Source organism: Gadus macrocephalus, chromosome 4 (assembly GCF_031168955.1).
Source record: "Gadus macrocephalus chromosome 4, ASM3116895v1".
NCBI classification, from domain to species: Eukaryota; Metazoa; Chordata; class Actinopteri; order Gadiformes; family Gadidae; genus Gadus; species Gadus macrocephalus.
Genome location: NC_082385.1, coordinates 26709848 through 26725483, shown reverse-complemented (window position 1 = coordinate 26725483; position 15636 = coordinate 26709848). Strand labels below are relative to the sequence as shown.

Below are 15636 nucleotides of genomic sequence, written 5' to 3'. Positions count from 1 at the left end.
TGTGTGTGTGTGTGTGTGTGAGTATTTGTGCAAACTGGACACTGTTCAGATTGCAGACTGATTGATTATAAATAAAATTTATACTGTATATAAGAGTGAATTCACATTTACTTTCCTTTTTCTAGAACAGGTTTTTGAGTCCTCTTTCCTTTTCCTTAAGCTCTTTTCCACCACACCACAGTCCGACTCACATGTTCTTCCATCGTTAGTGTACACAGGATCCCTGAGGCCAGCCATGGATACGTGCGTCAGCCCGCTTGCTTTATCTTGGTGAATTGAATGAACCATGATGTGACCACTCCCTGACCCCCTGGTGGGCCTGTTGTCATCTGAAAAAAAACTAATCAGGAGCATTTTCTTTTTCTGTAAATACATGGTTATTTTTCCCGTTTGGTTTTCTGTTGCATATGTTTTTTTTAAACTGAATTAACTGTATTTATTGCTTTAACGTGGAGGAGAGACACACAAAAAGGAACATTCATGTGCTCCATTCATTACAATATAGGCTACTATCAGTTTGATAAACGTATGACCAGTTAGGTTTGATTTTGTTATAACCAAAGATGTGGTAACTAAACACAAAATATAGACTCCCCCAAATTAAACCTATTCTCGGAACGCCTTGGCCCGGTCCCTCGTAACGCCTTTAACAGGTGTTTTGTCGTTGCCATCAGTGGTAAACCAGTGTTTTTGTGCGCCGCTTTGCGTTTGTGTCTCGCTTCTTTATGCCCTGAGCACCTCACTTTTTTCTTTGCAACAGTTCTATGTGTGGCTATTGAATGTGTTACTTTAGGCAACACGCACAAGCGCACACACACACACACACACACATACACACTCACACTCACACTCACACTCACACGCGTACAAGTCAATCCGACAGATCAAGAAATACTAATTAAGAAATAACAAAAAGGTTATTTCTGTGGCCCTACCTTGAGCCTGTGCTTTGTTTGCTCCGTCGGCTCACTGCTGTAGACCAGGCATTCCAGCTCAAACCACAGGACACGGACGCCATTGACCCCCGGCTGTAGCCCAGTATAGTGATGGATGAGATTAGATTACATTTCAGGCTGAATCAAATCACGTACAATGCAACTATTCATGTCTTGTGTTTAACTCCCACAGAATAATACTAGCCATGCAGAATATAGTGCTGCTATCATTATACATTATGGGATATATAATTACTACGGGGGGATTTCTCTTGAGTGAGCAGGCACACAGTGAAGTCTTTGAAGAGAAAAGGCAACCAGCACATGACCATGAGAAATAACAATAAATAATACATACATATCGCCTACCTGTGATGGCTTATTGTTATTTGATAAACCATAAATATTGAAATATTGATACTCTTAAGGCGAGTGTCTCAAATAGTATCCACAAAATGTACTGTGTACATAGGCCAGCGATGTGTCTTGAAAATTATATTCTAAATGACCAAGTAGCCTACCACAGGCAATCAGGCTGCAGCAACAAATAGGCCTACCGAATCCCACCTCAAGTCTTCACCTTTTGCTGATCGCTGGAGGCTGGGAAAACATACTATTCAACCTCGTCTGAATGGAGGTACGTTATTAAAAATAAATTAATGAAATGGGTCAAATATGTAAATAGGAAAATAACGGAGTTAATGTCAATTAAATAAAAAAATGGCAATATTTCCATGCTTATCTGATTATTTATTATTGTTTATACATATATATTTTGTCATGTATATATTTATTTAGGCCTATTCCTATTTTTTTTGTTGGCTCAAAGGGAACTGCTTCCAGAACGGTGCACGTCGCTAACGGAGTAGGCCTATAGGGAAACCGGTTAACATCAGGTGGTACTCTACACCCTTCTTTACAGGTCCATGGTCTACACGCACACGTAAGGCAGTCTAATAATTGCATTTTTTCCCCCGACATTGAACTGCATAGCCCGATTGACCTTCCGACACCGCCATGCGTACATACAGACATTGAAATGCTTTTTAAATGTAGGCTACATAAATACGCTTCCTAATCCATAACTCCGATGCGACAATTTCGACGCCATAGGCCTATTGGAGAGGCCAAGTAACCAAAACAAGTAAACCGAGGAGCGGCGAATTTAGAGATAAAAAGCAATATAAGGCTTCCCTTTCTGAACCAATTAGACGTTCATATTCATTCCGATTGTATAAAGTAGGCCTACTTTTTATTTTTATTTCTTTGGTATGTTGGTAGGCGACAATATCGCGAACGTCTGGTAGCGCGAGACTTAACACAACATCGCGCGCTTACAAAAACAATGCAACGACTCATTTAGGCCCATATAGCCTATATATAAATATTTTCATATTTTTTGATAAATATAAATATAAATTTATATTTATAAATATAAATAAAGTATACCAGAGACGGTTTGTTTATGTGTTTCTATTTTAAATCATCATATTTGCCTCGCGTAAAAGACGCTAATCGCGGAAGAATTTTTCCAATGCATGTATGGTAATGCAAACTTTCTTATTGTCAAATGCCATACATATATTTAAGCAATAGATCACGACAGGCTGTGGTATGTGCTCATTATACCACTGTCCGGCCCCGACGCGTAGCGGAGGGCCGGCGACCCCCTTCACAGTGGTATAATGAGCACATACCACTGACTGAAGTGATCTATTGCTTTTACACAACGGTTACTATTATGGCAACATCGGCAACACCGTCCATATCGTCCACATCATTTGACCACATCGTGGTCAAATGTAGTGGTCCACATCGTCCACTACATTTGAAAAGAAACCAAGAAAGTCAAAGTAGCCGTTTTATTAAAGAATACAAAAAAGTAGTCCCTCCTGGCTGCCTTCAAAATGCACGACGGTCGCTATACAACACACTTTAGCGTCCCTCCGAGAGAAGGCTCGGCTAGAGCGGTTCGCCGGCAATTTATCCTATGGAGCAGTTCACTCGCCGTGTGCCTTAGCTTTCGTTAGTCTCTCCATCGCCTTGCTCACTCCCGGAGTAACAACATTTACGGGACTCTCTAAATCGACGCCACTTCGACCTGGGCGGGACTTTACGTCCTACGTCACTCGCTATGGGTGTGCATGTGTGCGCGTAGCAGTCACTCGCGATGGGTGTGCATGTGAGAAAGGTTTGGCTTTTAGTGTCTATGGGTTGGTAATAACGGTTCTGATGATTTTTCTGATGGAAAAGTGGTCTTTTATTTCCATAATCTTTGTTCAGTGAACACATAAACCCGTTTGTTAGTTAGCAGTTAAACAAAATGCGATCTCTTTGTTTACAGTTACCAACGACCAACGTTTAAAGACTGATGATTGGGGGTTCGATTCCCTAGTGATGCAAGGTTTTTTCTTTCATTTTGGACTGCACACACATCGCGAGTGAAGGATACTCGCACAATGTACACACATCACTGTCTTTACAATTTCTAGGCAACCGAAGTTTGAAGATTGTCAATGGGTTAACTCTTGAACTAAGACCTGATGGGTTAGTGGTCAGAGAACAACTAATTGACGCGGGGAGAAGGGGTTCGATTCGGGACTCTCTAAATCGACGCCACTTCGACCTGGGCGGGACTTTACGTCCTACGTCACTCGCTATGGGTGTGCATGTGTGCGCGTAGCCGTTTGTCTCAGGGATCTGTGCACGAACTCCCTTGCACTGACTACAGGATTACGAGCGTCAGTGTCGTACGCGATGGAGGGTGGGTGACATTCCTACAGTCTGTGATGATAGGCTATATTTTTACAAATGACATGACGAAACAACACGAACTAAGCTAACATTAGACTATAGCCATACCAGATAACGCCATACCAGCTAACCCTAACTATTTATATTAAACTCTGAACCACTTTGCAACAGGCAACTGTGTGTTGGTGTGTCTTATTGCTTCCCACGTCTGCGTCTGCATCTTTCCCACTCCTGGCTAATAGTTTCAGCTTTTGTACTGTATATCAGAAATGATCACCCTGTACCACACTGCTGACTTGTTGATGTTTTGTGAGCACTCAGGCATTTCTCTAGGTATCTTAAGTTTCCTACTGGAGTCATCAAAACTTTGAACTTTGTTATTGTAAGAAATATTGTGTTGCAAAAACACTTTGTGTCTTACCCTTACCGTTACCCTAACCATAACCCCAGTAACATTTCTTCATCATAAACTACAAGTTACGCAAAATGGCATACAAACATCCAGTCCAATATGAAAGAAAAAAGCTAGATTCATTAAGGAATCGAACCCCTTATCCCCGCGTTAATTAGTTGTTCTCTGACCACTAACCCATCAGGTCTTAGTACATGCGATTCAAGAGTTAACCACTTGACAATCTTTAAACTTCGGTTGCCTAGAAATTGTAAAGACAGTGATGTGTGTACATTGTGCGAGTATCCGTCACTCGCGTTGTGTGTGCAGTCCAAAATTAAAGAAAAAACCTTGCATCACTAGGGAATCGAACCCCCAATCATCAGTCTTTAAACGTTGGTCGTTGGTAACTGTAAACAAAGAGATCGCATTTTGTTTAACTGCTAACTAACAAACGGGTTTATGCGTTCACTGAACAAAGATTATGGAAATAAAAGACCACTTTTCCATCAGAAAAATCATCAGAACCGTTATTACCAACCCATAGACACTAAAAGCCAAAACCTTTCTCACATGCACACCCATCGCGAGTGACGGCTACGCGCACACATGCACACCCATAGCGAGTGACGTAGGACGTAAAGTCCCGCCCAGGTCGAAGTGGCGTCGATTCAATATATTTTTTACTTTGTAACTGTTTCTACTTCCAGGCAGTGATATGCAAACTTTCACAAAATGATTGGGCGTCATAGCAGTTATGTATACGCTCATTATAAGATAAGATAAGATAAGATAAGATAGTCCTTTATTAATCCCCCTTGGGAGAAATTCAGAGAAGTGCGAAAAACAGTATATATACAATACATTTACTAATTTAAAATAAAATTATCGTACAAAACTATTTTAATAAGATAAAGATAAGATAAAACAAACATACTATATACATGTAACTCTCCGTTTGTAGGTGACCTGTGTATTAAGTAAATAAATAAGTATGATGAAATATGAGGTATAATATAAATATAAGTATGAATATAAATGTGCCAAATGTGCAGGGACCCTGAAGTAATCGAAAAATGTATTAAATAAATAACAAATAACAAGGTTAACAGGTGCAGTCCTTAGGTGTGCGGTTTAGACCTTAATCAGGTCTGGATAAAGGAGCTGTTGGGGCTTTGAGGACGTTGGGAGCGGGGGGTTGAGGTGTTATAAAGTCTGATAGCTGATGGGATGAAAGAGCCCCCCAAGCGCTTTGAGGCACGTGTTATACAGTTAGGAACCGTTAGGAACCAGTTAGGAACCAATCAGATCGCTGGATTTAAGCCACCCGTTGTATAAATATATAAATATATATATATATATATGTATATATATATATATATATAATGAATGGCTTACGTTCTTTTTCATTTGTAGTTAATGTCAAAAGCTAGATATGAAACTTATTGTTAATACTATTTTATTAATAACATGCGGTTCTGGAGCCTCTGAGAGCGACACTTAATTAAAAAAGGGATTTTCATAAGAAAACCTCCCTGGGCAAATGAAAACATGTGAAACATGTGTGTTATTTGCCTAGTGTATAACGCATTTGATACATTTATTCATTCGTTAATGTACATTTCAGACCTTTATTCATTTAATTTAGTTTTCATTATGTCCTCCTACATAGGTTCAGCTCCATCGTTGCAGTTATCATCGTCCTATCCAAGAAGAAGGTTGGTGGTTTAAATTACATTTCATGCTTCAAGATGCAATTGCTCAAACATTTAATGTGAATATACCGTAGCGTTGTTGATTACTTGAAACTTGATAGTTTAATTGCATTTCGAGGGGTGCATTCGTTTTCAATAGACTAACCAGACACCTCTGTCTTTTAATAGTTGATAAATAAATTCACTACAAATCCAACATTAAAAACAACGGTCAAGTATTGTGGACCAGATGTTTGCTTGACAATAGAAAAACAATAGGATCGCATAGTAGAAGAATACTACATTTTTAGCTGGTTAAGTCGATACAAACGATATATATTAATCTATCAACATGAACTTGTCATGTCAATGACGGGGAAATTATTCTGGCACATAAATATGAGAAATAACAATACATACGTTTTCCTTGTGGTGGCTTCCCCAGGCTGCCAGGGCTTGCTTCAGGGTCCTGAGTGAGGTTGAAAGCCGTATACCCAAGTTAATTAAGTCATTAACTCATAATAGCTGACGATATATCCAGAAGAATATACATTTGGTTGGAATCCCGCCCGGATGTTCATGGACTTTGGTAGCAGGGGCGTAACACCAACTTCTGGGCCCTATATATATATATATATATATATATATCTCAACAAAACCCTGATTGTTTGTTGTCCTGGCTCTGAAAAGCTATCCACTTTCTAATTTGTTTAGACAGCATCTTGCCCAAAAAGTACATAAGAGGATCTGTATTTTTTTCTTTAAAGTAGCACTCAAAGCTGCTTGCCTATTTGTTTGATTGTTTTTAGCTTGCACCTTAATTGTAGAATGCACTTATTCTAAGCTGCCTTGGCAAAAGCGCCAGCTAAATAAATGTAATGCAGCGCAATATATAGCGCATAACTTTTCATAGCACGTAAACACACAAACCATGTTGATATTAGCTGTATTAACGATAATGGTACGTTGAATTTAATTGTTAGAATATAAGAGAATAAGGTTCATCATAAATACTTTATTACCTGTGGTGGGACGGGGTAACAACACCCAATCGGTAGCCCGTAGATGGCGCTCTTTGGCAGATAGCGGCAGCGAGGGCATAAGTAATACGCTTTGTTCCATATCAAGTTATTGATCGTCCGCCCGTCCAGCTTGTCTTGGCGAACGCCAAGTTGCGAGTTCGACTCCATTTTCTCCAGCTTCTTTCGGAAACCTTCACTTTTCAAATCAACCCTTTATTTCCGACTCTAATGCCGTCCAGCGCTATAAACTTTTGAAAAATGCTGTTGGCCTTAGAGTTCTGGGAAGGAGTCATTATCGCCATGGTTACGGCCTCAGGGCAACTTTGTGAGGATTTCTTTCAAACTAGTACATGTCGTTGAGTTAGTTGGTTATGAGTGAGTAAAATTAATAATTACAAACAAAGACAAATCTTTTATAGATCAATGATATAAACAAATGGAAATAATTCTGAAAACATCTCAGTTCTGGTCCAGGCAGAGGTCAGCTGAGACCCAGTTCTCCTGAGGTCAACGACCATCTCTTTTGTCTTCTTTAAAGAATAGCTCTTGGTTAAACATCAACTTTAAAGCAAACCTTTGCTCCTCCCACCCCACACAGTTGTGTGTATTCATGGAAGTGAAAACGAAAAAACTAACGCAATTGTTTTTTGTTCCTCCGGTGTGAATGAGAAAAAAGATTCCAACAAAGGTACACAGATTGAACACAAAACGCTTTCAATCATGAATAGTTGTGAGTGACTCGTGCACTAATTAGGTAGGATATGTTTTCCACTTAACATTTGGAAATCAATTGAATTCTCTGTCCCACCTGCTAAAATATGTAACGCATATTTATCCAAAAAACAGCTATATAACAAGCTAATGTCAGCCCTTATGGCAAATATATTGTAACGCATATTTATACAAAAAACAGCTATATAACAAGCTAATGTCAGCCCTTATGGCAAATATATTACATTTTTGTAATGATGTGAGCGTCCCCCACCTTGCATGGGTTTGGATGAGTCTTTATATATTTGATTGTCAATGCTGGAGAGCAATGAAAAGGAAATACACAAGTGAGGAAGGTAACCACCGCATTGTGTGGTGCAAATTACACAGTGCCGACTTTAAGGCCCTCTTGCTGCCATTAGATATATAAATATCTGGAGACCGGAATACATGTTCCAGTCCGGAACAAATGTTCCTCCTTGTAACATGGTAATGGTCTTATAAATAATGAAAATAATTAATAATAATGAAATACAAAAATGTAATGAGAACCGAAAGGAAGAGAGTATTTCTGTCACACTGTCTCCGTCTCTATCATTTTTTCTTTCTTTATCTCTATCCATCTATATGTCTGTCTGTCTATCTATCTATCACTATGCTATATATCTTAATATCTATTCATCACTATGTATACATCCATCTATCTATCTCAATATACATAGAATTATAAATATACTGTAGGCTATTTCTGCCTGTTTTTAACAGTCAGTGTATACGACAGCACCCTGGCAAGACTCCATGATGCGTCTGTCTTTAGCTGTCTCCATCGTAAGGAGAGGTTTACCCTCTCACCCTCCCCATATGGTCGTTCCCAGTTTGCGTCTGGCCCCTCTCTCTCTGTTGCCTGGCAACCTGACATCACAGCTCTTGTGCCTGTGATGGATCAGCAGTCTCTCTCTCTCTCTCTCTCTCTCTCTCTCTCTCTCTCTCTCTCTCTCTCTCTCTCTCTGTGTGTGCTGCTTACCGCCATACCTTGTGGGAAAACACAAGCAGGCTTTCTCTTTCCGCTTGATTCAAATCAGGACAAAGTATGAACAAATCCAGACAGCATAAATAACTGATACCCCTTTTTTGCATCAAGGTTCACAGATGTTATAGATGAATATATGAGTCGATAAAATATTGGAATAAGAATATGACAAATCATGGCAGTTTGTCATCCTTCATTCTAAAATAACAGTTTTCTGTTGTGTATAACCTTTACGCCTACAATGTTGTATAATTGTCTGCTATTTCTACATTGAAACTGATTTTAGATTTAAAACAATGTAATCTTAGCTGTAATCGGTGCCTTACAGGTCAAACACCATAATTTCTTACTGTTTATTTTGTTTACATGTATATTAGTTGTTTATTATATATTTTTTCCAACAAACGTGTGTCCTTTAGTCTTTCACTAAAACACTATTAAGTTAGCAAATTCTGCCACCTTCTGGCAATACATAGAATTCAATATATTACAGGATCTTTTACATTTTAAGGTCTATTTCTGTAAGTGTTCTGAAAGTGCTTTATATTTTTCACCGTGCCCATCTGTCGGAAACAAATCAGGAATGTCCCATAATTATTTTTTTGCAGAATCTTTCCTTCAGATGATAAAAAACCCATAAATATTAACCACACCAGAGAGATACAAAAAATATTAACTTTATTGATGTGTGGGGAATTTTTATTTTTAAAAAGCAAACATGAAATACATTTGGCTCCCATGTCTTGGCAGTTTCGATTTATTTAATAGTCTCTGGAACAGACTGCCATTTTGTCTAAAATCTAAGTGTGTTTGTTTTTACAATGCACCTCAACACTATAAAATGGCTCCTCAACTGAAATACTTACGTTTTCACATTTGTTATGTGTCCACCGTTTGGTTGAGTTTAATACAAAGATACGGTTGGCAATACTATCGAAGGAGATAATGGATAATACCAAAGGAACCGGCCATTAATGTCAAAGGGGCATCAGAATTGAAACAATCAGAATCAAGAATCATATGAAATACATTCACGTTATTACGTAAGTCAACAGGATAGTTGAGATGAAATCTAGTTGTGACAGGACGTAATTCCAGCAAAGTATGTCAGTAGAACCTCAGATCCACTACATTTTGCCTTTTTTCTTAAAACATCCATGTTGTAATTGTGAGTCAAAACTCATACTGTATCGTGGAGGAAAGAAAAGTATGAAATCTATACAAAACTATACAAACCAAATGTGTATTCATCGCCCATACCTTCTTCATTTTCTATTTTATTCATTTTGGAGAATTAAACCCGGAGTTATGTTACGTCTGTCAACTAAATGCAACGACATGCGATACAGAACGGCAAGTTAAGAACCGTTTCACAGCAGCATAACGGAACAGCACATCAAAACATAAACAAGAGGGCATGTTTGTTTGTCAGCCAGAACCTCCAAATCAAATGGATTCTTCACAGACGCCAGCCACGCCCGTAAAACCCATAAAACATGCTGTAATATCAAACACTGAATGATTAATAGAACGGAGCAACTTAAATAGTTACACTTCATTTACAGCAACACTTATGTACTTCATCGACGCGGTGTCATTTATGTAACGTTGTTGTCATTGCATTTGAGACGAAAACAACCGATTCCAAAAGGTGGTACACATGAGTTTAAATCGGTTTTTGGGCCGAAGCTTCTGGGCCCTTTTATGTCATTAAATGTCAGAGAAAGGGGCCCCCTCTTTGAAACCATTTTCCTTTTTTTTGTATTTTGTAGAAGTGCACTTTAAGGAATAGATACAACACTGATGGTTCACGGTCGTTATTGAAAGACCTTATACTGTTATTTTATTATAATATTTTTTCTTGTATTCGTTTTTCGTGTCACTTTTTGGTCTGGCTAATCAGATGCGTCACGCTGGGCGCTCAAAGACCCAAGATGTGCTACTGTGACTTGTGTATTTTTGGCCCCTCGGTCGTCCTTCCCGTGTCTCCGCCACCTCATTCCGTCCCTGATGCCGTTGGCTCCGCCCACTCACAGGAAACGTCAGTTTGCGACAATTTGGCGATGATTCGATCCTCTGTCTCGCCCGCCACCAGGGGCTGCTGTACCTTCATCCCGCCGGTGGGGGTGCCCTTTTCACCACCACCTCCATCTCCCTGGCCCCCGAAACCAGCACCGGTTTGGGGCGCCGGTGCCGGCGGCTCCAGGGTGGCGAGGGAGAGGTCTCGGCCACCGGGCGGCGTGTCCTTGGTACCCGCGCTACATACAGCGGTCGTCTTCGAGGGCTCAGGCGCCGGTAATGACAGGGAGGGGTTCATGTGTGGTGGGGCAGCGGCGGCGGTGGCGGCGGTGGCGGCGGCGGCGGCGGCGGCAATCTCGCTCCCCGAGGGGTCCGTTTGACGGAGGTCGGACGGTGGGGCTTGGAGCGAAAAAGGGTCGTTGCCGTGGTTACCGAGAGGCGAGTTTCTGGAGAAGCCAAGTACGGAGGACAGCGGGACCACCTCGGTGTGCGAGAAGGGCGGCGGGCTGGCCGAGTCCAGCGAGCACTCCCATTCCTCGTTGTTCTCCCCTTCCTCGTCGTCGTAGTTGTCGTCGTCCTCCTCGTCTTCCTCGTAGTCCTCCTCCTCGTCCTCCTCGTCAGGATCGATAGTCTCCAGGCTGTGCGTGCTGCAGTCTGACAGCCCGCTGCACAGACTGCTGTCCTCCTCGTCCTCGTAGGCCTCATCCTCCTCCTCCTCCTCTTCCTCCTCCTCGTCCTCCTCGCTGTCCTCCTCCTCCTCCTCCTCCTCCTCCTCCTCCTCCTCCTCCTCCTCCTCGTCCTGCAGGCGCACGTCCGCGGCCTCGCCCGCCTCGTGCAGATGCATGATGGGAACGTGCGGCACGCCGCCATTGGCCAGCGTTGTGAACACTGGCTGGTGCTGCTGTGCCAGAGGGGAGGGGTCTCCATGGTAACCGTTGCCATTGGTTACCGGCTGCTGCTGCTGCATCTGCTGCATCTCGCGGCTCCTCTCCAGCTCCAGCTTCATGATGGTGTGCAGGAAGTGGGTCCGCACGCGAACCGGGTTGAACTCCAGCCGGCCCGTGGCGTTGCCGCAGCCATCCTTGGTGCATCCGCACGGGAAGGACATGCGGTCCACCTGTACGGGGGGGGGGGGGGGGGAAGGGAGACGTCAGACGGAGGTGAGAGCGAGACAAGAAGGAGGTGAGGGAAAGAAAAAAGAGAGAGAGAGGTGAGGGAGCGGGGTTGAGGCCATCGTCCGGTGCCATTGGAGAAAAGAAGTCGCTGGGCGGAGTGAGAGTGAGATGTGTGGCGTGGTGTTGGAGCAAGACGTGGAACCTTCCTTTACCCAGATCACTGTCGGTTACTGGCAACGTCCGCCTCAGTCTGCTGAGTACGACACTGTTTAAGCCCCACCAGAGCCCCCTTATCAAAGACAGCCTGCTGGCCACCAGCGCCCCACTCCTGGCCCAAAAACTCCCAAACCATTGAAACAGCATCCTCTGTATACTGTTCCATAAAGTTATATCTCAGTTTAGTGGAGCCTAGTGGTTGCAGCAAAGTGTTGTTGAATGTAGTACGGAATATAGTACAGTTTAGTCGATTATAGTATTAAGTGTAGTTGAATGTAGTACGGTATATACTACAGTATTTTTGAGTATAGTACAGCATGAGATATTATAGTATAGTCTAGTACATAAAAATTCTGTATAGTTGAATATAGTATTGCTTAATATCAGAGTGCAGAGTATAAGAGTATATCATATTATAGTAATATGATAGTGTTGTTGAGTCACCAAGTATCTAGTCTAGTCTATAGTCCACACTGTAGTAGTGTATTGGACAGTTTGGCAGCATATACTACAGTATAGTGGAGTATAGCACAGTATAGCGGTGTAAAAGTACAGTAGAGTGGAGTATAGTATAGAAATGCCTCACAACTGCTCGTTCTACCTGGCCACTAATGCTGGCCAGTATAGTGCAGTTATGTCACAGTATGGTACACTATATCAATGAATGGTGCAGTTTAGTGGAGTACGGTACAGTAGAGTGGAGTATAGTATAGATATGCCTCACCACTGCTCCATTTACCTGGCACTTAATGCCGGCCAGGCTGCAGGCGCAGGTCTCCGGGTCGCAGGCCCCGCGGCAGCGGCAGCCGCACTCCTCCCGAGACCCGCGCAGCGCCCTCAGCTGGTGGCGCTCCTCGCCGTCGATGCGCCGCACGCCCGACGCCCGCAGCAGGGCGCGGCGCCGCCGGGTGCTCAGCGGCTGCAGGAAGAAGTACTCGTCCACCTCCACGCCGGCGCCCGCTCCGCCGCCACTGACGCCGCCGACCACGCCCCCACCGCCGTGCTCCGGGGGCGCGTCGTCCTCGGAGACGTCATCCAGCGTCAGCGCATTGGACGCCACCGCGCCGCCATTGGCCAGCTGGGGGTGGAAGGGGGGAGGGGTTCATGTTGGCACCTTGTTTGGCGGTTTGCTTTGGTGTCGCTAAAACGATGATATTATCATAGGTAGGGTTGGGCATCGAGCATCGAATGGAACCTGGTCTAACATTCCGGTTCTCCCGGAATCGTTCAAATTTTAAAATGTCGATTCCTAGTTTCGATGCCCAGTCCGCTGACCGGAAGAAGAAGCCGCCGAACACTGATTCGTAGGACACTTGAAACATAAGGATACTTGTATAGGAGCTGATTCAGGTGGACAGGGAGGTATAGGGTGTTTGACTCCCAGACGGAATGTTTTTGGTTCGAACCCCAATGTCTGTCCACAGTCTAACCTGTAGGCATCTTTGTGCTAGATGCTCCTATTCCTAGCTGCTGCTTAATATGTGAAGTCACTGAAATCTCACTGTAAATCGCTTTAGATAAAAGTGACAACAAAAATGACTGAAATAGCACTAGATTGTAGATAATCTTTATTATCATTAATTGGTCCGATTCACTTTAGGGATGGATCAGAATACTTGATTATTCCATTATTCGTTCCCGAGGGTCAAAGTCGATTTTTAACATTTGGACCGTCAACATTTTTGCCCATTCAAATAAACAAGAATTAACGGACGGAACTAATGTTGGACACCTCGGAGGGCATTATCCCGCTTATACCACGGTCACCATTCATTTATATTTTCATGCGTTTTACATTCCAAATATGAAGTTTTTCATGCATGACTTTGTTTCCCAGGTAACGCCTGAGGGTTTGACTAATACCTGGAACACTCATTACCCTCCCGTAAGGTTCTTCTGCAACAGAAACGTTGTTCACAAATAGGACGGACCTTAGCTACGACTTGGCAACGGGAGGTATACTAGTCCGCTCAGCCAAGAGCCAGAGAGCTAACGTTATGCATTATACATATTTATGATTAAAAATGTGTCCCAGCCTTTATACCATAGATACTATAGGGTCTATAGCATGTAACCGCGTCGTCTGATTACAGTTTAATTCATTTGCCAATTTATGCCAATTTACCAGCTCTTGTTTTGAAAGCTGAACAGACAATTTGACTGGAACTACTTAGCAGGTATGCACACATTCACACACCGACGGCGGAGTCAACCATGCAAGATGACAGCAAGCTTGTCGGGAGCAGTTCGGATTAGGTGCCTTGCTCAGGGACACCTCGACACTCCGGGTAGCCGGGGATCGAACTAGCAGCCTTGCGGTTACCAGCCCACCCGCTCTACCTCCTGAGCTACTACCGCCCAAAAATGGGCGTGGGTGTCCCCACGCCAATTTTTAGGCACGGGGTGACCCCCCCGGTCTCACCTTGAGCTTGACGGCGTTAAGCTTCTCCTGTCTGAGGTGGTGCCTTAGCATCCGGCGGTGGCTGCGCTCCTGCTCCAGGGCGAACTCCCGCAGGGTGAAGCGGTGTACCCAGCAGTGGCGCGGTGACATGCCCAGCGTGCTGCCACCCTGCGTGGGCACGCTGGTGAAGCCCTGCCGCCGGCTGAAGTAGTACACCGTGACGCTCTCGAAGCGCACGCCGCGGCCCGGCCGCGCCCGCTTCGGGGCGAGGTGCAGGGCCTGGGGCTGGCCGCTGTCGTCGTCGTGGCGCTGGGCCGGGGGCGGGGTGTCGCCGTCGTGGAGGGGGTGGGGCCGGTGGGCGTCGCTGATGCCATTGTTGGCGTCGTGGGGGAGTTGGAGTTGGGGGGGTAAGGCTGCAGGAGAGGGAGGGAGCGAGCGAGGGAGGGAGGGACAGAGAGTTTGTATTTGGGAGTGGGGAGACAAAGAGTGTGTGGGGGTGAGGGAAAAATAGAGTGAGAGGAAAAGGTAAAGGGGGTGAGAGAAGTGGAGGTAGAGAATTAGAGTGAAAAGAGATGCATAGTGTGAGGGAAATAGAGTGAGACAGGAAGAAAGTCATGTATAGTGAGAGGGAGACCCATTTTGTGCGAAGCAGATATATTGCGTGCAAAGGAGAGAAATTGACTCTTTTACGATATTTGCTTTTGACCAAGCTCATGTTGGCAAACCAACTTGTTTGGCAACAAGTCGGCAGCTCGGAGCCATGGCTCTGAAAGCCTGCCTGTCTTCCCAATTGGCCTAGCCTGCATGCTATCCAGACTTAGGGTGACCAGACCTCCAGAAACAGAGACTGAAACAGGAACTGTTTCAGTCTCTGTTTCTGGAGGTCTGACAGAGACTGAAACAGTTCCTGTTTCTGGTGGCCTGTTCCCGGAAGTGTCTCCATTGAAAATCAATAAATAAAGAATTTATTAATATATGAATAGGTTTTGTAATGGCAAAGGTTCTAGCTTGCTCATGAATATTCATTTGAAGGCAGCTGGTAATTAGTCTCGTCTACCTGTGATGCGACCTCTATCTATCAACTTAATACTCTAAGCATTCATGAGGATAACAAACAATAGGCTATTAATACAATATAGAGTAGCCTTACAGTAGCCTACATTGGCTTAATTTTTTGCTGGTTTACCAAAGCCTCAAACATATTATAGCAAACCCTTGATTATGTAGGCTACTGCCCAATATTTACTACAGTTCTACATTTTCCATGATAAGAATAGCAAAATATAAATGTGTCACCTTAGCATTAGATATTTAGTAGATGGACCGCCAAACTACATATGTCCCCGTT

General features: G+C 43.5%; 2 protein-coding genes and 1 long non-coding RNA gene across 7 annotated transcripts in view; 1 reads left to right on the top strand and 2 right to left on the bottom strand.

The window, feature by feature from the left end:
- The window catches only part of scn1lab (sodium channel, voltage-gated, type I like, alpha b), a 52729-nt gene extending 52111 nt beyond the window's left edge, over positions 1 to 618 (top strand). For all 5 annotated transcript variants that reach the window (XM_060050802.1, XM_060050799.1, XM_060050801.1 and 2 more), the window contains exon 28: positions 23 to 618. The gene's annotated coding sequence lies outside the window, so the exon portion shown is untranslated. The remainder of the gene's footprint in view (positions 1 to 22) is intronic.
- Positions 619 to 5697: 5079 nt separating this feature from the next.
- On the bottom strand, positions 5698 to 7061 carry LOC132455541 (uncharacterized). The gene is made up of 3 exons (XR_009525277.1): positions 6797 to 7061; positions 6195 to 6243; positions 5698 to 5783 (listed from the first exon to the last, which is right to left on the bottom strand). It is a non-coding gene; the product is annotated as an uncharacterized LOC132455541 (long non-coding RNA).
- Positions 7062 to 9198: 2137 nt separating this feature from the next.
- Positions 9199 to 14897, bottom strand: LOC132456447 (cysteine/serine-rich nuclear protein 3-like; the record flags this gene model as incomplete). Its single annotated transcript, XM_060050795.1, has 3 exons — positions 9199 to 11673; positions 12627 to 12965; positions 14310 to 14897. Coding segments are annotated over 3 exons (2067 nt in total), but the record flags the coding sequence as incomplete, so codon positions are not given.
- Positions 14898 to 15636: the final 739 nt, after the last annotated feature.